The sequence below is a fragment of the Crinia signifera genome, chromosome 2, assembly GCF_055691185.1.
Source record: "Crinia signifera chromosome 2, ASM5569118v1, whole genome shotgun sequence".
In the NCBI taxonomy this organism is placed as follows: domain Eukaryota; kingdom Metazoa; phylum Chordata; class Amphibia; order Anura; family Myobatrachidae; genus Crinia; species Crinia signifera.
The window spans coordinates 109,756,825-109,780,260 of NC_139218.1; the positions used below are offsets into that span (position 1 = coordinate 109,756,825).

The 23,436-nt window shown below is 43.7% G+C and overlaps 1 protein-coding gene across 1 annotated transcript; it reads left to right on the forward strand.

Moving 5' to 3' along the window:
- Positions 1-2,223: 2,223 nt before the first annotated feature.
- LOC146058810 (ras and Rab interactor 3-like) lies at positions 2,224-19,742 on the forward strand. Its single transcript, XM_083171039.1, has 7 exons — positions 2,224-2,339; positions 3,555-3,678; positions 8,768-9,045; positions 11,549-12,334; positions 15,371-15,685; positions 17,506-17,634; positions 19,061-19,742. Exons 3-7 carry the CDS (start codon positions 8,817-8,819, stop codon positions 19,258-19,260), a joined length of 1,659 nt encoding a protein of 552 aa, XP_083027165.1. The 5' UTR covers positions 2,224-2,339; positions 3,555-3,678; positions 8,768-8,816; the 3' UTR covers positions 19,261-19,742.
- The last annotated feature ends 3,694 nt before the right edge of the window (positions 19,743-23,436 follow it).

Here is a 23,436-nt window from a genome sequence, read left to right on the forward strand (position 1 = left end):
TTTCTACGCTCAAACGCTGGCGATTTTAAGCAAATCGCCACCCTGTACTTGGTCTGTTTTTTTTTTTTGGGCAAAAATCGCATTTTGCTGTCGATTTCCAAATGCGGCAGACATTAAATTAGCGATTTGTATCTTTTTCAATGGGAAAACACCTGGATGCGATGTTGTAAATCGTCACTTCAGAAAGTGTGAATTAGCGGCAAAAAGTGCGATTTATGCCGCAAATCGCCACCCATTAAGTAGTCGATTTGGGGGGGAAAAAAAAAAACGGCCGTTTTTGCGATATAAATCACCAAAAACCCAACAGCGATCTCTAATAAATGTCACCCCATGGGTGAGATTTAATAGGATGAGAGATTCAGACATTTAGAGATTTGGTAAGAAATTTCCAGGTTTTTTTTTAAAGCGGCAATCATTTACACTGCAAAATCAAACTGGTTTTGAAGTGTAAACGATTGCTGCTTTAAAAAACTGGAGATTTCTTACCAAATATATATATATATATATATATATATATATATATATATATAAATATATATATATATATATATAATGGATTTTTTCTGCTGTAGATGCAGCTATCAAACCATCATAGGAAATGAGAAGGCGTAAATGCAGTTATTCAATTCCAGTAATGTTCAGTTATTTCTGTGAAATGGTTTATCTCACACTTCCCATTTAAACCCTACAAGGTAAGCATTGTGTTAGTCATTACATTACGTACATGCTATGCTGTAGCAACAAAGAAAGAACAGAGATCATTTAATCCAGAAGTGACAACATTTGTGGTTTTCCACTTTTTGGTTTCAATTGAGTAATTAGCTTTTCACATAGTGAATATGAAGGGGCATCATAAGGAAACGACACTGCATGACATTTACCTGGTATAGTTTTAATTACTTTTATGGGCAGCGATCACCAATGGTTGACGGCTGGCAAGATCCCCCCCGACACATGAGTCCACCGTGCACAGCAGGACCCCGGCTATGCACAAGATTTCCAGCCTGCAGGCCCCCCAGCAGACTGCACCAGCTCCAGGTGAAACTCCAAAGACTACACCATCTCGACCTGGCCTCACGGATCCCCCCTCACTGACTCTCCCCCAAACTTACTCTCCCCCCACCACCATCACCCATGCTAGCTCTCCCTCCAGGGATTATTATAATTATTATTATAATTTTATTTATAAGGCACCACAAGTGTTTCGCAGCGCCGTACAAAGGAACAGTACAGGGAGACAAAGCTTGGCATAACATTGAATAAATAACAAAAATACAGTACAAATAAAGAGCACCACAGTTCAATACACATTATAGCTTGGATATAAGTAGTGAGGACTCAATCAACATACAACTAGAGGCTAGATGCCAATGATGGAGATGAGTATGCGGACAAAGATGGTCACTGAGTGTTGGAGTATAGGAGAGCTGTGGGTGAGCAGGAGTATAGGAGAGCAGGGATGATGGCCTTTTGAGCCCTTCTGCTGCTGGGAACTGCACTCAGCCGTATGTAACCCCATGTCTCCCCTGTCTTGTACACTGCACAGCAATCTATATCTGAACTGTCTGCTTATCTGTTACCTTCCTGTGGCTGCGGTGATCAGTGGCGCCGCTGATGGCTGCCTAGGTGCTGTGCAGCTCGGTGGGTACATGTTCCCTGTGTGATAACTACTGTCTCTGCTTATATTGTTGCCTGCCTGGCTGTTGCGGTGACCACAGGCCCGGATTTGTGCCTAGGCCCTTGAGGCACGGGCCTCAGGGCGGCACCAATCAAGGGCGGCACAGCGGGCTGCCATTCTTTTAAATAGCAGCATGGCAGAGCGGATGGGAAGCGGCAAGTTACAAGCGGCGCCACCGCTGACATAATTCATCATATGTCAGCGGCAGCGGCGCTCGTTACCCGCCGCTACCCTCCCGCTCTGCCATGCACACACACACAATGACAAAGGCACTGTTTGAGAGGAGCGGAGGAGTGATGTGCAGGCAGGTAAAGTACAGCACATCTCCTCCCCTCCGTGAATGCAGTGGCACAACGGATGTTCAGCAGCTGCCTGTTTGACTGGCAGGTGCAACGTGCCTCTAATAGCGGGGGACAGCGCTAGCAGTTACTTTTGTGTTTCAGCCCCCACCTCCTCTCGTGTTCCATTGACTGTCAGGGTCTCTCAAAGGTTATGCTCCCAGTCCCAGCCAGCTGTGTTTTGGGGGCGGAGCTATTGGGTCACACATCCCTGTGCAGGAAGTGCTGCCTGTGTGTCACAGACAGTCCACACAGTTAAAACAGGGTCAGCCATGGCACAAATTAACTGCTCCTCACCCGACCAAACTACAAGCTAGGTCCAGGTAAGGGGATGTAGATAAAAAAAAAAAAAAAAATCTGTTTAGGCACTTACTGTGTAATTATGTGTGTGTCTGTGTGTGTGTGTGTGTGTGTGTGTGTGTGTGTATATATATATATATATATATATGTATATATATATATATATATATATATATATATATATATATATATATATATATATGCAGTCTGCGGTCCTGACACTCCTGGGGTGGCTTAATCTTTTCCTAATTGCCTAAGGTCCTGTGCCCCATCTCTCCCCCTCCTCATGTGCCAGGTCCTGTGACCTTCCACTCCTCTCTCCTCATGTCCCCATTCCTGTGTCCCTCCTCTCCCACCCCCCATGTGTCTAGGCCATGTGTTCACCCTACCCTGTTTTCCCCCTTGTGTGCATTTGCCCTGTGTCACTCCCTCCCCTAAGTATTATGTCCCTTCGCTCCCTCTCTACCCCCTATGTGCAAAGGTCCTGTGTCACACATTATGTTCTGTGACCCCCTCTTGTTCCCATTCCCTTTGTCCCTTCTTTCCCTCCCGTCCCCATGTTGTCCCTCCCCCCACAAGTTGTGTTACAGCTTAACTGGGCATATGTAGGTGGGGGGGGGGGGGCGGCCAAAAATGTTGTGCCTAGGGGCGGCCTGACCCCTAAATTCACCCCTGGGTGACCAGTGGCACTGCTGATAGCTGCCTAGGCGCTGTGCAGCTCGGTGAGTACATGTTCCTTGTGTGATAACTGTACAGTCTCTGCTATGCTGTTACCTACCTGGCTGCTGCAATAACCAGTGGTGCCGCTGATAGCTGCCTGTGCGCTGTGCAGCTCGGCGAGTACATGTTCCCTGTGTGATAACTGCACTGTCCATACCTGTATTGTTACCTACCTGGCTGCTACAATGACCAGTGGTGCTGCTGATGGCTGCTTAGCAGCTGTTAAATAATTAAAAAACAATATTTTTAACATCCTATGCAACTGGAATAGGCTAATGATACAAAATTCTGAAACATGACACATCACTGAAATCACAATAACCTGGACTGAAGATAGATATATAGTAAAACTTTAATAATGCAGAAATGATTTGTTTACTCTTTTGCTTGTGTAGTTTAAATAAGGTCATTTTGGGTTATATATAAAGCACATAGAGAAGTACAGTACAGTGCTTGGTGGAGGAAATACACAGAGGAGGGAAGAGTGGACCTAATATTCTGACCTCTTCCTGTTACAGGTCTTTAGGAAGTACTGTATTGTAGAAACAGAACAGGAAACTCATTATGCAGAATTCTCCTTACTAATGCAGCAACGTACCTCTGTGCCCTGTATATCGAGACTCAGCAACTCTGGACAGTTGGGTAAGTGATGAAAAACAGCATGTATGAACAGGAGTTGTTTATTACAATTCTCTGTAATATTCTTCAATTGTCCTACAGTATACATCTTTTTTTATTTTATACAGTTTTTGCAACTACAGTTGGACATAAAATGCTAAAAATGGGTATGCGGTAGCAAAGATTGTCAGGAAGGAGAATGGAATGTCTAATACATTTAAAAGAAAAACGGATTTAATATAGTATTTGTATTTGCATCTGAAGCCAGAATGTCTATGTAGTACAGGTATACAGATATGAAAAGCTAGGTATCTATAATCTCTACTTATAAAACTCTTTCCTGACAAATGACTCTGCAATAGAATGGTGATTAACAGATTTTTAATGTGTGCATTCCCATCAAAAGTGATAAAATGGAGAGTGATAAACAGCTAGCCAATCAGCTCCTACCTGCCATGTCAGAGGCTGTGTTTGAAAAATGTCAGGCAGAAGCTGATTGGTTGGTTGTTTATCACTCTCCATTTTATCACTTTTGAAGCTTAGTGCATATGGCCCATGCAATGGATTACCTAAACCTAAGGCACATTGCTCGATTAAAGTGGAGGAGGTGGGTTTAATAAGGAGACTGGTACACCTGTGGCACTGTATCAACATTTTTAACCCTTTGAGTGCCAACATATCTGAGCGATGTTCAAAATAACTGCTAAAAATGCCAGCGTCGCTCACATTTAATAATATAGATTAAAATAAAAAATGTTGTGTAAAAAAAAAGATTATATTTCCTATTGAATGTAAACATTACAGGTCATTATGATAAATAAAAATGTTTGCTTGGCCATTTTCACACTTAAGGCCCCCATACACTACAACGATATATCTGATGCTGAAAAATGTAATGCAATTTCCCTTGCACTTTCCCTGGACCTTCCCGGGAGTGATTCCAGACGATTTTGTACTTTGGTGTCCTTTTTGCATAAGATATATCTCATGCAATTGATCAAGCTGAGATAAATCACATGAGATATCTTATGGTATACAATTGTACCAAAAGAAGTATCTGATGGTATGATGGACTGGAAACATCAGTCAAACCTCCTGTGATATGTCACATATGATATATCACATGCGCAAAAAGCACTCCATTTTCCATAAAATTCTGATATATCACAGGTGCGGTCCAACCAACCTAGAGGCTCCTATTTGACTCTCAGGGGACCTCGAATTGGATGGAAAACACAAATATTGTGGCATGTTTCAGACGATATATCGACCCAAATGGTCGGAATCTGACAAAATCGTGCAAAATTGTTCTAGTGTACGGGCACCTTTATTTGGACATATTCATTTGGCACTCAAAGGAATAAATATGGTCTGTTCAATCAGCCTTTCAGTTCTAGCTATCCAACGCTGGGTATATACTGGCAATATAATGGGGGACATTTACCAAAATGGATTCGTAGAAAAAAGGTGTATTCGTAGGGAGAAATACACCTTTTTTTTACGAATTTGTATTTTCGGGATTTACAATCCCAAAAATACAAAAATTCGTAGTCCTAAAGATGGAACATTCGTATTTGTATTTACAAATACGAATGTCTACACCATCGATAGAATACGACAGAAATCACCATTCAAAAGAATGGTGGTTTCTGATTTACTAAGCAGCCGTACTGATAATACGGCTGCTTAGTGGTGTAAAACACCCACGCAAATACGACAGGAAAATAGAACACCATTTTCATGTCGTATTTGCGTTTTAGCCTGCACGGATCAGTCAGATCCGTGCAGGCTTCAGTGTAAAAAAATAGAAAAAATAAATAAATAAAAAAAAAAAAACGGCGTGGGGTCCCCCCCACAGCCGAAACCAGCACCAGGCTGACAGAGCCTGGAGCCGGTAATTAAAAATCAGGGAACCCGACAAATAGGGGTTCCCCGATTTTTAACAACCAGCCCCAGGCTCCTGCTCTGGGGCTGGTTCCCAAAATACGGGGGACAAAATGACTAGGGGTCCCCCGTATTTTAAGAACCAGCCCCAGGCAAAACCAGCCAGCAGGCTAATGCCACAGCCGGGGGGAGACTTTTTATGCAAGTCCCCCCGGCCAAAGCATTAACACTACCGACCAGTCAGCCTGGCCAGGGGCCCTGGGGGAGTGGGGACCCCCCCAATAAAGGGGTCCCCCCCCTCCAGGACTTACCTGACCAGGCTGAAGCCTGGTGCTGTCCTCGATGCCCCTGGGCGGTGGGCATCGAGCTGATAGTTGTGTAAAAAATAGAAGAAACCATTGTTTTTTACTGTGGCACTACAAGTGCCAGCAAGCCTCCCCAGCAAGCTGGGACTTGGAGAACCACAAGTCCCAGCCTGCTGGGCATTAAAGGGCCCGCTGGGTCTTGTAGTGCCACAGTAAAAAAAATAGTTAAATAAAACACACTGACACACATTTTAAATAAAAGTTTAATACATACAAAACACACATACTGATACTTACCTAGCTTGATCCCGTTGGTAGGTCGCTGGCTCCGGTGTCGGCGGCTCCGTGTCGGCGGCTCCGTTGTCGGCGGCTCCGTGTCGGCGGCTCCGGGGTCGTCGGCGTCCTGTCCGAAGATAATCCATGTTGGACCTGTGGAAGGAAATCCTACTCACCCAGGTCCTGCATGGATGGTCTTCGTTCTTCATCCGTCGACATCCCGGTCTTCTGACAGCTGCTGGCGACTTCCAGCAGCTGTCGGCATCTTCCGCGACGCTCCCCGGCTTTCAGAGCCGGAGAGAGAACCTTCCTGGTCGGCGTCTGGGCTCAGAATGAATTCTGGCCAATCAGGAGCCGCCTAGCCGCCTAGCGGCCAATCAGGAAAGGTCTTTCCTGATTGGCCGCTAGGCGGCTAGGCGGCTCCTGATTGGCCCGAATTCATTCTGAGCCCAGACGCCGACCAGGAAGGTTCTCTCTCCGGCTCTGAAAGCCGGGGAGCGTCGCGGAAGATGCCGACAGCTGCTGGAAGTCGCCAGCAGCTGTCAGAAGACCGGGATGTCGACGGATGAAGAACGAAGACCATCCATGCAGGACCTGGGTGAGTAGGATTTCCTTCCACAGGTCCAACATGGATTATCTTCGGACAGGACGCCGACGACCCCGGAGCCGCCGACACGGAGCCGCCGACAACGGAGCCGCCGACACGGAGCCGCCGACACCGGAGCCAGCGACCTACCAACGGGATCAAGCTAGGTAAGTATCAGTATGTGTGTTTTGTATGTATTAAACTTTTATTTAAAATGTGTGTCAGTGTGTTTTATTTAACTATTTTTTTTACTGTGGCACTACAAGACCCAGCGGGCCCTTTAATGCCCAGCAGGCTGGGACTTGTGGTTCTCCAAGTCCCAGCTTGCTGGGGAGGCTTGCTGGCACTTGTAGTGCCACAGTAAAAAACAATGGTTTCTTCTATTTTTTACACAACTATCAGCTCGATGCCCACCGCCCAGGGGCATCGAGGACAGCACCAGGCTTCAGCCTGGTCAGGTAAGTCCTGGAGGGGGGGGACCCCTTTATTGGGGGGGTCCCCACTCCCCCAGGGCCCCTGGCCAGGCTGACTGGTCGGTAGTGTTAATGCTTTGGCCGGGGGGACTTGCATAAAAAGTCTCCCCCCGGCTGTGGCATTAGCCTGCTGGCTGGTTTTGCCTGGGGCTGGTTCTTAAAATACGGGGGACCCCTAGTCATTTTGTCCCCCGTATTTTGGGAACCAGCCCCAGAGCAGGAGCCTGGGGCTGGTTGTTAAAAATCGGGGAACCCCTATTTGTCGGGTTCCCTGATTTTTAATTACCGGCTCCAGGCTCTGTCAGCCTGGTGCTGGTTTCGGCTGTGGGGGGGACCCCACGCCGGTTTTTTTTTTATTTATTTATTTTTCTATTTTTTTTTACACATTGCAGCCTGCACGGATCTGACTGATCCGTGCAGACTGCTAGAAATAATTCGTATTAGCGGCCGTATATACGGCCGCTAATACGAATTCCTACGACATCGGTGGGTTACAAAGCAGTCGTATATGACTGCTTTGTAAATCCCCCTCCGGAATACGACTTTGCATACGACTTAAACAGTCGTATGCAGTCGTAGGGAAAATACCAATACGAAAAACTAGGTTTTTCATATTGGTAAATTTCCCCCATAATGGCTGTTTGAGCGAATAGCTGATATATCGCAAGCAGGTCAGCGGGTTTGTTCATCTGATATGTCTATGAATTACATCATTCACAGACATATTGTGTCGCACACCTGATGCCCCAGATATATATATATATATATATTTACAGATGCAGTATATCAGTGATTTGGCTGTGTGTATGGGCAGGTCTCCTGACCAGAAATACACTTGATGCAATTGACTGACGTCAGAGCTGGGTGGACAAATTCAAATACTCCCCCTCGCCCCAGCTGTGACATCAGGGCTACAAATTATGCAGCCCATCGGTAAGAGTATAGGCTTACCTGACTGCAAGTCCATTATTTCTTAAGCCTAGTGTCTACACAAACATAATGTGTGATGATACCCTTACCCCCATATCAACCCTTCATACTTCTACCCCAAGGAGCTTTGCCAAGGCAATGGCTTTGATAGAAACCTGTACCAGCAATGAGATTGAACCAGGGGATAGTCTCATATTATTTGCTGATTTGATATGTTACTGTATGTGATGGCAAGATTCAGACATACTGGCAAATGTGGATAACTCCAGGGGAAGAGTGGTCGGCTAAGTAAGAATATAAAAGTTAATCCTGACACACTTCTCTAGTCTGATACCAACACAGTGATGTAAACAGAAACAGTAAATTAGAACCCAAGGTGGATGATGGGGAACTTGAAAAAGACTCACCTATTTATAACTAATGCAAAATTTGTTAACCTGCAAAAATGATCTAAACCCACTCCTGCATAGATCTCCCCCATAATGACACGTTATACATTTCCCCCCTTAGAGGGCGGTTGGTTATTATGATTTTTTTTATTGTAGAGCCTCCAACCACATAGGAAGTTACAGTATGTACAGTATTTATCATGTCAGATGGAAGCCTTTGCCCTACGAGTGTGGATAACATACAACATCCTTATCTATACTTAATTTCAGGAGACCTGGAACATTCTATGCAGCTGCTCCAGAAGTTTTCCTTCGGAGGATGAAACTGAATCTGTCACAAAGTAATCAGGAGGGACAACATTTCTGTTCTGTTCAGGTGACCTCAGAAAATGGGGCCCTCTGTATCATCAATCCACTTTTTTTACATGAACATGGAGATAAATGGCTCAGGACGGGTTCACAAAGCCAGTTAGAAGAGAGAAGGAAGAGCATACCATGGTGTTCTGAAGAAGAACTTGGCAAAATAAGCCATTGCGCAGCTTTAGAAGGTAGGAGGAAACGTTAAAGCAGTAGGAACTTTCTTTCACATATACGATGATATGACACCATTTCTAAAAACTAGTTTAATTCTCCCTTTTTTCCTGCATAGCCGGCCTTTACTGTACTTTTCATAAATCAGCACCACACCACATTCTGCATCTTCATTCATAAGTACAGTTGTGCTCACAAAACATACAATTATTGCCTGTATGACTGCACAAAAGAGACACACCAAATGCTTAACTAGAACTGTGCACCATGTATGCTTATTTTTATTATTTTTTATTTATTTTCTAAAAAAAAGATACATTTTCCTTACAGTCTCACCATTTCCGTAATTCCCATCCTTAACAGGCGTTTTAGTTCTTCTTCCACTTTATGTACTGCTGTAAGTCAGTACAACTTACTTTAACCCCTTGAGTGGTGGGTTTTGCTGGGGCAGGACAAACCTACCAGGGCAGGTATGTCCTGCCCCAGCAAAACCCACCACAGAGCGTAGGGCCAGCCCCCCTCCTGTCGCTCCCCCCCCCTCCCCTGCCGCTGCCCCAGCTGCCATTCCCACCAGACACAGTGACCAGGTAAGGTGGCAGGTTCGGGGCGGCTTGGGAGGACTCGGCCGCCCGAACTCCCGAGCCGCGCTGAAGATCCTCGAGCCTGTCACCTGCTCGCTGCAACTAATGGCGGCGGGGGCAGTAGCAGGGGAGCTCTGGTGTACGATCACTGGATCGAGGGGGGGCAACAGGAGGAGAACTTCCACTGTGGGGGGTGCACCCCATTCTTTTAACAAGGTTAATAACCCTTCTAACCCAAACCAAGGGTTAAATATCTTATATATAATGTAGTCTTATTTTGCTTTGTGGTCCCATCCTTTTGTACACAAGTATATCTCACAATTTCTTTTTTTATTATAAAGAATACCTACATCTAATTTATCTGCTTCTATTCCTCTACTTGCTAGTTCAGCCATATATACATACAGATGGAGCAGATTTGAGCTGCTCCTGGTGATTCAATTGCCAATCGCCGCTTCTAACCAGCCGCTGTCCTCCGACAAAAGATGCTTGTGTGCCCCGTTCTGTCTGAGGCTGTAGCAGCCCTCCGCATACTCTGCCCCCACTCCCTGCCGCCTTGCCAACAGGAACACGTGAGCTGCCATCCACCAGCCTGTGCCAGCACCTGTACATAGATGTACCACCCCATGTCACACACCAGGGGGTTGTTCCTAGCTAACATAATCAACATCCTATACTTTTTCCAACCGAAGCCCTGAAGTCCAAAAAAAGATTAAACAGTTTGAGGGACATTTTTGCTACCAGCAATGTATAAACATATGACTATCTGGTCATTTCATTTATTTGGGGAACTCCATTGTAGCATCTACATATACATAGGGCCAGATTCTGTAAGTTTCAAAAGTGATAAAATGGAGAGAGATAAACAGCCAGCCAATCAGCTCCTACCTGCCATGACTGTGTTTGAAAAATGTCAGACAGGAGCTGATTGGCTGGCTGTTTATCTCTCTCCATATTATCACTTTTGAAGCTTAGAGAATCTGGCCTCTAATCCTGTTCAACTGAGTAAATATAGAAAATGTCCGGTTTCTTAACCATTTAATAGGACAATCTTATTTTTAACCAAATGTCTCTCAGAAAATGTTAACTTTGTAATTAAGTTAAAAAAAAAAACCTTTTGGAAAAATGTATTAAATGTATTCTATCAGCACTCCGTGTTCATAGGCCCCCCATTGTTAAAGTACCTCCCCCCATTGACATTAGACACCCCCCAGTGACAATAATTCTCCATTAGTATTATTTATTGAGCCGCTGCCCAAACCACAGCCAATATAGCTGCGTGGAGGATTAGCTTTTCCCTGCATGCAGGGCACAGCTGCTCTCTGCACCTGGAGAGTTAAGCCAAATAGTGCTAAGGGAGAAATTCTCTTTACACTTTTTTCCCTGATTCATTTGTTTATATCCCTCACTGCAGCCAGCACTTTTTTAAATGTAAAGATGGCTGCTTTCTATGTTACCACTTCTGGCCCCCTGGAGTCATCCTTGTCCTGATGGACAATCTTTATGAAAGGGACACCTGATCCTTTCTTTCTTTATACACACACTAAATATTATAGTGTGTTTAATTTTCCTGTCTCTACACAGTTATTCATGTTTTATACCAAGGATTGGGAACCTTTGGCCCTCCAGCTTTTGTTGGACTACACATCCCAGCTTGCCCTGCTATAGCTTTGCTATTTGGCCATGCTAAAACTGTTGCAGGGAATGCTAGGATGCGTAGTTCCACAACAGCTGGATTGCCAAACGTTCCCCATCCCTATTTTAAACCATAAGTAAGGGCTGCCATGGAGTCTGATAATGAAGCACAAACTTCTTACATACCTTAACTCTGTTTGACATAACATATACTATATTTCATAGTAAGCATGTTTCCATAAAGTAGATGGCAAATCCACAGTAGTGAGTGAAAGTGACTTCTAATATAATATTATTTCTGCAGAAGTAAATCCACACCAGATCAACAATATAAATGAACAATCAAACACCTGTGAGACACCAAGTACTGAAGATCTTGCTGCTTTCATGCTTCAGGAGAAGACTGAGTCTTGTGATGTTCAAGATCATTCAAATGCGCACACAAAGAATTCAAAGCTGTTTCGGAAATCTGTTATAAGGACACGAAAACAATCGAAGCTAGAAACCAATGTGACTATAAAACTGTCACAAGAAGGTGGCGAGGATAAAAATCAAACACTGCGGATGTCACAGGAAAACAGGCGCTCTTATGCTCCACACAGAGTCACCTGGATTGAAGAGAGACATGTCTCAGAAAACACTTTAAAGAAATCGAATTCTGAATCTTCTCTAAACTCCTCTGACAGCTTTCTTCTCCCTCCATTGTCAGAGCTGGACTCGGTTTCCATTAGTAGTGTTGAAGATGAAGAATGCATCTTTATGAGGCACAAAAGGAAACATTCACACATGCTTGGAGATATGGTTAGACATAGCCTACTAGCAGTTAGTACTGCGCTAACTGGACTTGTATCCCCAGAGAAACACCTGAAAAGTAGAATAAAGCAGCTTGCAGAGGACCCTTGTTCTGTACTTGGAAGTACTGTTGAGCCATTCATATGCAACCTGCAAAAGGGTTCTGTGCAGTATCAGAACAGCACAGAGCTTCTACAGACTATACGCCAAATGATAACTAACCTGAAGAACTATCTGATTGACAGTGAGGAGATTTTAGAGATTATGGAACATCAAGAAATTGAAGATTTCAAAATCGGTATGATACATAGTCCTTTAAGACAGTGCTCGGTGCACACAATTAATTACATGTTATGTTAGAAAAGTCATAATTAACAAATGGCCCAATGCCACCTCCACTGCCCCCCCCCCCCCCCCCCCCTTTCCCCCAGGTCTGTTTTTCTAATAATTTAAATATTAATCCCATGGTACAATCAGCTGGGAAATTCATATTAGTAATTTTGATGTACAAATACCGTATGCAAGAACAAATGACTGTATGAAGTGATGATATAATAATCTTGGCAAGTGGGGCACATTAGCAGAACCCACATTTATTGTACATACCAGGCATCCACAAACTATTATTGCAAGACCCCAGCAGGCTACCGCAGAATGGCCGCCACAACTGTTTGGTCAGCAGACCGCACATGCACAGCAGCATTGAGGAGGCACAAAACAGTAAAGTGACCACTTATATTTTCACTTTAACTAAAATCTGTTGCAGAGAATAGTACCAATAAGAATCTGAATCTAGCTGTTACAGTATACAGTATGCCTACTCTCCCAGAAGCTGCAGGAGACTCGTTTTTTTATGGGAATCCCCTTTATCCCTGGAAGTGTAGGTGGCTCTCCCGCATCCTGTCTGCTTCTCAGTAAAGAAATCATAACGCAGAGATAATTATTGGAATTTGTGACTGTGTATGGAGGGGAGAGGCTAAATGACGTGAAATGTTTTCATTCCAGCCCCGCGCCCTCTACCCTGAGCCACAAATCACAGCATTTTACTAATAAGGGGTATCTGGTTCCACCCTCTAAACCAGGGCTGGGCAACACCGTCCCTCCAGATGTTGATGAACTACACATGCCAGCATGCCTTGCATCAGTTTCAGCATGGCCACATAGCAAAACTAATGCAAAGCATCCTGGGATGTGTAGTTCATTAACACCTGGAGGGCCGGTGTTGCCCAGCCCTGCTATAAACTGACTGGTTGATCTCCCAGAGATGAGAATCAAAAAGATGGCAAGTTAGTATTAAAAATCAATGCAACATAAGGCATTTTATTTCTGGTTAGTAATATTTACATTGTTACTGATAGATAAACAGGGGTGTGGATCAAAGGTTTCACAGTGTATAGGTGGACAGTCAATAGGACAACTCCAAAGGGTTGACAGGTACAAGGTCAACATGACAAATAATTCAACATTAACTATAGGTTGACGGGAAAAAGATAGACACATGAGAATGTCAATGTGAGCTTTTTACGGGTTTGTTGGTGTCCATGCCAACATCTGTTGACATGGACCCCCAATTAGTGTAGCACATGCCCTTGCTTGTCTCACTTCACTTGCCATACTTTACACATTTTCCCATTTGTAGTCCATGTGGATAGCAAAGCATGACAAATTCCAACAAAAGAAAAAAATTGTGAAATCTCATGTCAACCTTTTCATCCTTATGTCAATGTTGACCATATGGGTTTGATTTATTGACTGTCGACCTATCATCCAGATACTGACAAACGGACATCTCCTCATGCTTTTCTCCTACTTTCAACTTCCTGGTCACATGTCCTCCTGTGCTAATGTATTATTAGCAATGCATTAACTTAATGTACTACTATTTTATAATGCACATAAACTGTGACCAATGAAAATGAGATCCCTTTGCTGGTGCATGATGTGATTTTATTTCTATTAATAACATGTTTTCTATAGGTGTCTGCTCTGGTTAGACACAACAGGTTGGTGTTCTCAGAAGTAACTCATGTCTGTGGTTTGCATCGCGTGCTCAGACTTCCTTTCACAAGCTGGTCTTAACCATACAAATGCACATGCTGGTAGTAATACTTAATGAAAAGGAAACAGTGTAGTGCCGTAATATAATTACTACACCCAATACCACATACTTACCTGAAAATCTAGTCCCTGCCCCCCTGTAAGGGTGTTCAAAGGGCCTGATTCAGACTTGTTAGGTTGCAATTTTTGAAGATGCAAAACATTGCTGCACTGCAGGTGGGGCAGATGTAACATGTGCAGAGATATTAGGTTTGGGAAGGTTATTTTGTTTCTGTGCAGAGTAAATACTGGCTGCTTTATTCTTTCACTGCAATTTAGATTTCAGTTTCAATATACCCCACCCAATTCTAAAAGCCTGTACACATGGGGTGATTTTAAGGCTATTTCGAAGTGATCTGACTAGATCGCTTAGAAATTAAGCACACATCGCCTGTGTGCACAGGACATAGTGCTGGTGATGCGCAGTCCCGTGCGTCGCTATCGACTGACAAGATCTTAACTGCATGCAAAATCTAGTCAGCTCACCAGTGTTCTCACCAGGGAACAATGGTCCACACAGATCACTCGGCACACATGGTTGGTGCTGTGCACTGTGTGGAGCAGCGTGTGCTGAGCAATCCGTGCTTAACAACCCTTTGAGTGCCAACGTTGTGAGCGGCGCTGGTAGTTTTCAACAGATATTTTGAGGATCTCTCACAGCAATGTTGGCACTCAAAAGGTTCATAAAAAGGTTTGCTTGGCAATTTTCAAACCTATTTTGACCAATTCCCTTGGTCGCTCAGCACGGGGCTGCAGAGTTGCCCTGTGTGTATGAGGCTTAACTCTCACTGAGCATGTTACATCTGCCCCACCTGCAGTGCAGCATGGGTTTGCCCATCTGCAAAAACTGCAGCCTTGCTAACAGGTCTGAATAAGGCTCAAAATCCAAAAGATCATTTAAAACATTGCAACTGAACTCTGCCAATTGGGAGTGTCACCATTGTCACTATTTTCACAAGCCACGCAAAGCAATTTACAGGCTTTCACAGAGTGGGATTTCACACTGGATGGGCGGCATTTTCTTGATCGCATCGCTCGCCGAATTAGCAGCCATGTGCTTAGGCCTGAATAACCCCCCGTAGACAGTCACAACACACATTAATGTATATTTTCATGCACATCTTCATGTTTTCATTTTACACATTTACAGAACATGAAAAGTATTTTTTTTAAATCATTTCATATAACAGTAACAGCTAATTAACTAAACAACCACATATATTTCTGTTCATCTTAGCTTCCATCATTGAAACATCTCTATTCAAGTGTATGCTGAAGCCTCTCCAAGCTGCTATTAATTCACAACTCCTGGATTTGCACAACAAAGATGGCTCCCTGGACAAGCTGTTATGTAACCAGAGGAAGATGAAGGCCTGGGGTCTTAGTCAAGAGAGACCACGTGCTGGACTTCCTGGGCCTGGAGCTATGGAAAAGATTCAACAGAAGCTGTCACTAATGCACATAGTCTATTCACCAGAGAAGAAGATACTATACCTGCTGAAAGTGTGCAAAATCATTTATGAGTCAATGGAGAACTCTAGCGGAAAAAAAGGTGTGTTGATGTTAAAAAAAAAAAATGATGGTGCTCAGATATAGCATAGTTAAATATTGTATTTACCCTCAACTTGTGTGAATGCCCTGGAAGGGGACCAACTATTTAAAAGGAGTCATATTTGATGTTATTTTATTGGTTGTTAAGCTGTGTTTTTTCTTAGACATAAAAGCTGTTTTCTTCATGAACCAATTTGCAGGGAAGTTTGTGTGAAAACCTTACTGTGGCAGAAAATGTAAAACAAGAACGGTCAACGAGCAAATACCTTCAAGACTTTATATAGATCCATTCGGTCCTCTGTGCGTCTACGCATGTGAAGAGGCATGGTGCGCGCACCCACGTTGAACATTCTGTTCGCCGGGTGCATGTACTTTACACGGCAAGCAGGGGGCGTCGGGCAGCCCCATTACCATATGGGAACTCCCAGCGTTTCATGGGCGTTCTCATGGTAATGAGGCCATGACGTGGGAGCAGGCAGCTGACATCCCGCCAATGTCAGCTGCCCACCCTGTCCTCGCTGTCTTGCAAGTCAATCAGAATAAGGTCCAGTGTGCCTGATTAGGTGGATGCAGCTGCAAATGTGGCAATATGCTAATGGAACAGGTTAAAATAAGACACATCCTGCCGGTATTGCGGATCTGAGTGCTTTGCCCAAAAAGCAGCATTGGATCAACACCAGAACCATCAGTTGCAATAGGGGAGCCCGCCAACTGCCAGTGAGTCCTGGATGGTGATGTCTAGTAGTGTTCGGAGTGGCAGGTGGTTTGAGATTTGTGCCGCAGCCTCACCTCTACAAATGCCACTGGTCATAGCCATCGGCTATCTGAGTAAAGGCCCCCATGCACCCACCTGCCATTGAAATATGGTCATTGGGTCACCATCAAGTTGTTAGACAGTCATTAGGTCGACATGCATTTAGGTTGACATGTGTCTAGGTCAACAAGAGTCTAGGTCGACATGGGTTAGGTCAACAGGGTCATTAGGTGGACATGAGGTAGGTCGACATGGGGCCTTTCACTGTTTTTTGAGCCGACGTGTGCCAACAGGTGGTATTTCATGCCCTACCATCCACTAGGGCGGGTGGGAGAATAAAATAGTGTGCCGAGCCAGAAGCATGGCAAGGGGACGCGGTGCACTTTAACCTGTGTCCAGGTCAACTGTGTCTACATTCAGGTAAAAAAGCAGTGAAAAGCCGCATGTCGACCTTTTGACTGTCGTCCTAACCCATGTCGACCTAATCCATGTACATGTCGACCTTCCTGCATGTCGACCTAGACACATGTCGACCTAAGGACTGTCTAACAACTTGCTGGTGACCAACTGATCCACACCCCTGCCATTTACCCTATCCACCTGGTGATTGGTTATGGGAAATTCGTTATGTTGAAAATGTCTTCATTCACAATATCAACATTATATCAGTGTCAATATGTCACCTGCCGACATATACATTCAATATATATATATATATATATATATATATATATATAATATATATATATATATATATATATATATATATATATATATATATATATATATATATATATATAGGAAAGAAAATACCCAGCGCAAAAAAGTCCACAGTCTCGTTATAAGGTAGGTATATATATATATATATATATATATATATATAAATTTACATTAATGTTTCCATTCTGCATATCAACATACCATACCACACCCTAAGATGGAATGCATACCAGATAATGAATGCCAATTAGGTCTGTTTATAAAGGTAACACCAGAGTTTCCATGTGTATATTTGTTCTGGGCTATAGTGGCATGGTTGATAAAGTTTTCTCCTTTTCTTCTCCCAGAGGCCTTTGGGGCTGATGACTTCTTACCAGTTCTGATCCATGTCTTGCTGGGCAGTGACCTCACATCTGTGCTTTTAGATGTAGAATATATGATGGAGCTTTTGGATCCTTCCCAACTTAAAGGAGAAGGTAAGTTTTATGATATAAAAATCCATGGTTCAAATAATTGTCCATTTCTCCTGGCGTGTCTGTCCACATCAAGGTATTTCCTCTTTAGTTCCTTATTCTGGTTCAATTGTCATCTTTATATTATAAATAACTGATTACAGTGGCTTATTGAGTAGTTACTCATACCCTACCTATTGTGATCAAGTTTGTCCTGTATTTACTTTTGGGGGAGGTGTTTCAAATATAACCTGCATATAAATAATGTACCAATCAGCACTGAAGTAACATCTATCATTTGCATAATATAAAATTATACAGAGCAGCTGATTGGTTGCCATCTTTCACTTCCCTGCCTTATAATTGCTTCATACAGCTACCCCTGAGCTTGAAAAATGACAGTAGAAGATTGGTTGATACTTTGGAGGTTATTCGGATTGGTTCGGTCCCCTACGCTTTCGCACAGGGGACTGATGTTTTTTTTGTGCACATTCCTGCAGCTATGCATACGCTGTGTGTGTGAATGTCCACATTGAATAGATTGTTCGCCAGGCACTCGAAAGCAACAGTGCGGGCATGAGGCAGCAGGCTGGGAGATTCGCCCATGGGATGCCCAGCTTTTCATGGGCGTACCCATGAAAACGCCCAGCATTCTCATGGTAATTACCAGATGCCGGGGGCGGGCAACTGACATCACCAGATGTTAGCTGCCTGATCTGTCCTCTCACAGGGTGCATGTAACGCTAAGACACCTGAGGGTGTCTTAGTTTTGCATGCACGTTCCACATCATTTGATGGTCGGCGACCATCAAATGATGTGGTCCTTGTCCCCTAGGCTGCGAATTGATGTTTATGCAAAACATCCATTTGCAGGCGAATTCGCTGTGTGAAGTGGGGCGGGCGGCAATGCGAATGGCGGGCAGGCTTTAAATCACATGCAGCGCTCCTCTCCTCAATTTATTTCTCTCTCCAAGATCAGATACATCCCCCTTTCTGAATTTTACTTGTATACATGAATTTCTTTTGCTGGCATTCATTTTCTATTGCAGTGGCATTTTATACAAAAGATAATGGGGGTTATTCTGGTTCACTCGCAAAGGCAAAATCCCTCTCTAATGGACAAAACCATATGCACTGCAGGTGGGGCTGATGTAACATGTACAGAGAGAGTTAGATTTGGGTGTTTTATTGTTTCTGTGCAGGGTAAATACTGGTTGCTTTATTTTTACACTGCAACATATATATCAGTTTGAAGTACAAACCCCTCCCAAATCTAATTTTCTCTGCATAAGTAACATCTGCCCCCCTGCAGTGCACATGGTTTTCTCCATTAGAGAGTGATTGTGCCTTTGCGAGTGAACTAGAATAACCCCCAATGAGAGGCCTTAGTAATAGTGTAACGGAATCTTGCGTTTGTGGCTATGTGTATAATTCTTTTTTTCTTCCCCAGGTGGTTACTATCTGACTACTTTGTTTGGAGCCCTGTATCATATAAGCAGCTTTAATACAGTATCAAGGCAGCTCAGTGTAGAGGCCCAGAATTCTATTCGCCAATGGCAGCGCAGAAGGACTATTCAACGCAAACACACTTTTGAAAAACAGAGAGAAATTAACAAGGAAACCTTTGAAGATGTGTCTCTGGTGGCATAGAATATAGAAACGTTTTACCAGAAATACAAACCCTTGTATGTTTGCCCATGTGAATAGGAATTAAAATGCTAGTCATAAACTCTATGTTGACTCATTACTGAACTGAAAGGAAATATATTCGGTACTTGTTTCCTAGCACGGCGCCCATCGCATATCATATTTAGTGGTATGGAATGCGATGCGATATTCCTGTTAAATTAACAGGAGTGCTTGTACAAACATTGTAAGCACCCATTAGGGTGCTTGTACAATTAAAAATCGCATCGCATGCCGCTATATTGCATGCGATGCGATGCACTTCGATCAAAAACGGGGCGCTGTGCTAGGAAACAAGTACCATATATTCTATTCAAGAATAACATTATAGATTGTAAGCTTGCGAGCAGGGCCCTCCTACCTCCATGTCAGTTTGTATCTACCCAGTTTGTTTTATCACTGTTGTCTCCAATTGTAAAGCGCAACGGAATATGCTGCGCTATATAAGAAACTGTAAATAAATAAATAACATTGATCATTGTTGTCAAATATGATGGAATTCTTCTTAGAACCTGCTGATAATACACATATGTATACTAGTAATGCATTATAATTAATGGACCTTATTCTGGTCCACACACAACACTGCAAATTTTGCCCACCCCCCCTTGCTCAACAAGTTCCCACGCACGGCTGCGAATGGATGTTTAGCATAAACATCCATTCCCAGCCGTGGGTGCAAGCCAAATCATTTGATGGTCGTGGACCATCGAATAATTTGGAATGTGCACGCAAATCTTTGGTGTCTTAGTTTTGCATGCTTCCTCTATGGGAAGAAGACAGGCAGCTGACATCAGGTGCCTGCCCGCCCCCGCGTCACAGCCACATTAGCATGTGAACGCCCAGCGGATTCATGGGAACACAGTTATGGGTGGAGCACATTGCCGCCGCCCCCTGGAGCCTTATGTGAGATCTACAAATCCCTGATCTGGAGTAAGTGATATTTTACCTAGCAGATGCTTTTTGAGGAAATCCCAAGGAGGAGCACCTCTGTCAAATTACTCACTTATTTGCTTCATAAATAGTGACTCAAGATCTCAGAAGTAGAATTGTGGTAAATAGACCTAGCTAGTCCCATCTAATTGGGACCTACAGTAATACATAATGATGTTTTTTTTTTTTTTTTTTAATGGGCAATCATCCTTATGGAATGGTTCTGTCTTATAAATTATTGCCCCTTTAAAATAACCTCACAGTTTGGCCAGTATTCCAGTACAGCCGCCGAATTCGGAGGCTATTATATCTGGCCCATAGAATGACAACCTGAAAGTGGATGGACAAGGGAGTTGTGGAGAAGAAAGGAGAGGGATAGGTAACTAGGATAGGATATTTATAGTTCAGGCCTGTCCAACCTGTGGCTCGGCATGCTAGAATGTATAGTTTCACAACAGCTGGAGGGCCACAGGTTGGTTATAGTATAAGAATGGGTAATATACTAAACTGCTCTGGGAAGATAGTGGGGAATAATGATGTATGTACCCAGCGGTATTGTTACTGATGGGGACTCGGCGAGGTGGCAGCATTGGCAAATGAAACAGATTTACTGATGCCGGCTGCAATGAGCGATGGAAAGGGGCAGCAGGGACCATGCTGCATTCCACAGCATGGCCCTCGCTACCATTGTTCTTTTGGGCCAAGCGAGGATGTTGCAGATGATACACGGGAGCATACACACTGGGCAATATTTAGATTTTGATGTTCTTGCGACCTGCTGGAATTTGCAAAAATGGTTATGAGCATTATATAGTGTATAAACAGCTTTAGAAGGCCATGATCTGGAATAATTAGTTTTAGTGGTGGACAATCTGGGTGTAGGCAACTCCATCAACCCAAAAATAGCATTTAAGGAAAATGGAAAGTGGTGTATATAACATCTAAACCCCCCCCCCCCCACACACACACAAATTACATGAGGCAAAGCATTCAGTAAAGAGGATAGATAATCTAATACCGTAATGTAATAGTATTATAACTACAATAATGACGCTAGTAGCTATGCTAAATGGCTCAGGCCACAACAAACTTAGGGGTAAATTTAGTAATATGGGTGATTTATTGAAGATGGAATGGTGCTGCCCATAGCAACCAGTCAGATTATACTTCTAATTTATATAGCACAGTCTACAAAATAAAAGATAGAATCTGATTGGTTGCTTTGGACAACTCCCCATCTTCAATAGAACTCCCATCTTAGTACATTTACCCCTTAATGTGTAAAAGAGTAAGAAGTTCTTGGGCCCTTATTCTGGTTGGTGCGGCCAGAGCCGCACACGGTGCTCCGGCCGCACAAACCAATCCCCGCCCACGAGACGGATCGCCACGGCCGTCCGTACACGGACGGCTGGCGATCCGCATAAAAATGGTGGGGCGTACGCCTCCACCATGGTGGGAGCTGCCCCCTGCATTCGATGGTCGTCGACCATCGAAGGCAGGTCCGCACGCCACAGCAGCTCCCGCAAGCTGAGACCACACGGACAATCGTCCGTGTGATAGCTTGTATGGGGGCTGAGAGCTGACATCCGGCGACGTCAGCTTTCCGCCCCCATCAGTGGCGTCATACCCTCATTAGCATGCATACGCCCCGCGTTTGCATGGGAACGCCCATGAAACGCGGGGCGTATACATAGGGAAATGAGGGTATGAAGCCCCTCACGCCCCTATACGCCCCCTTTGCGGCGGACGAAATACGTCTGCGGCGAATGGGGCTGCACATGCGCAGATTGACCTCTGCGCATGTGCAGACTAAAAACATCTGCGGTACGGCCGCACGCGGGCCGTACCGCACGATGCAGAATAAGGGCCTTGGATACAGAATGGGAAACCACAGCAATATTTGATGTCCTCAAAGTTTTTTACCTGTAGAGTCTTGAAAGACCTTGAATTCCACAATGCCAAGACCACTCACCCTATGGAGTACTACCTCATTATGGGAGTTGGTCACCAGACACTTTTGGACTCATGGCGCAATGAGTTATATCAATTTAGACAATGTCAAAGCACTGGGGTTGAGATCCAATATTACCCTGAAGAACCTAAATGTTCAAGTCATGAGTTTAGTGTTGCATAGCATTCATGTTGACTGGACAGAATCTATCTGCAGAAAGCAGGATGTTTTGTGTGCCTGCAGGATGTGGAATTTTGTAATGCAAAGTTATGGCCCATTAAAATATAATTTCAACATTCCCATCATACTTTTCACACTATAGTAAAACTTTCAAAAGTAATTATCTTTACACTAGAGTTTTGAATGCTTCTTCTCGGTTGAGTGTTTGGTTGATTTCAATACAGTTGAAAATACACAAATTTCAAAGGGAACGCATTGTAAACATCTACCTACCAGTGAGGATCTTTTTGGTTGATGGTTTATCACTTTCCAAGCATTAGAATACCTTCTTCCCCAGAGGCATGGTTAAAGCACACAGATTGGAGAAAATGAATATACATATAACATGTTTTGCTTTTTAATTGAGTTTTACCATGCAATAAAATAAGAAATTGCACACCATTTTGTACATATAAGAAGGTTCCTTGTATCACTTAAATTGACATTGAATCCAGACAAATATTTATCAGTTGTTTGGAGTTGATTTAGACCTCCATATAGTATTAAAAATAACTCTCTGTTCAGGCCTTTGTAAATTCAGTTCAAATATGGACCTGTGCACTTTTTAATCCAATATAAATAAATCCCTCCCAAAATACACATGATTTAACTGTTAATTATTGACCATCTCTTATCTACTTTATTGCATTTCATCTTTATTATTGGAAAGGTGAATGTGATACTAATCTGGAACTTTTCTATCATGTCTCATGAATAGACTGAAGTCATAATAAAGTGTAAGTTATCATTAATTAAGGCCCATACACACTGGGCGACTTTGAGCTGAAAGTCGCTCAAAACAGCAGGTTTGAGCGGCTTTCAGCTCAAAGCCACCCAGTGTGTATGCCTCGGGGATGACCGGGGAGCGCTGCTGCGCACTCCCGCATCATCGCCGGGAAAGCCGTTCATCTGCAGGTTACACCAGCAGATGAGCGGCTTTGAGGACAGCTTTGCATAGCACTGCACTATGCAAAGCCGTCCTCCCCCCTCCATCTGCGCCGGGCAGGGGGAAAGCCGCTCAGTGTGTATGCACTGAA

What these genes read in the sequence shown, in the direction of transcription:
- LOC146058810 (XM_083171039.1), top strand. Translation starts at nt 8,817, where the DNA reads ATGAAACTGAATCTGTCACAAAGTAATCAGGAGGGACAACATTTCTGT. An exon ending in AATTGAAGATTTCAAAATCG is followed by an intron (nt 12,335 to 15,370) that starts GTATGATACATA and finishes TGTTCATCTTAG; the next exon opens with CTTCCATCATTGAAACATCT. An exon ending in GAACTCTAGCGGAAAAAAAG is followed by an intron (nt 15,686 to 17,505) that starts GTGTGTTGATGT and finishes TTCTTCTCCCAG; the next exon opens with AGGCCTTTGGGGCTGATGAC.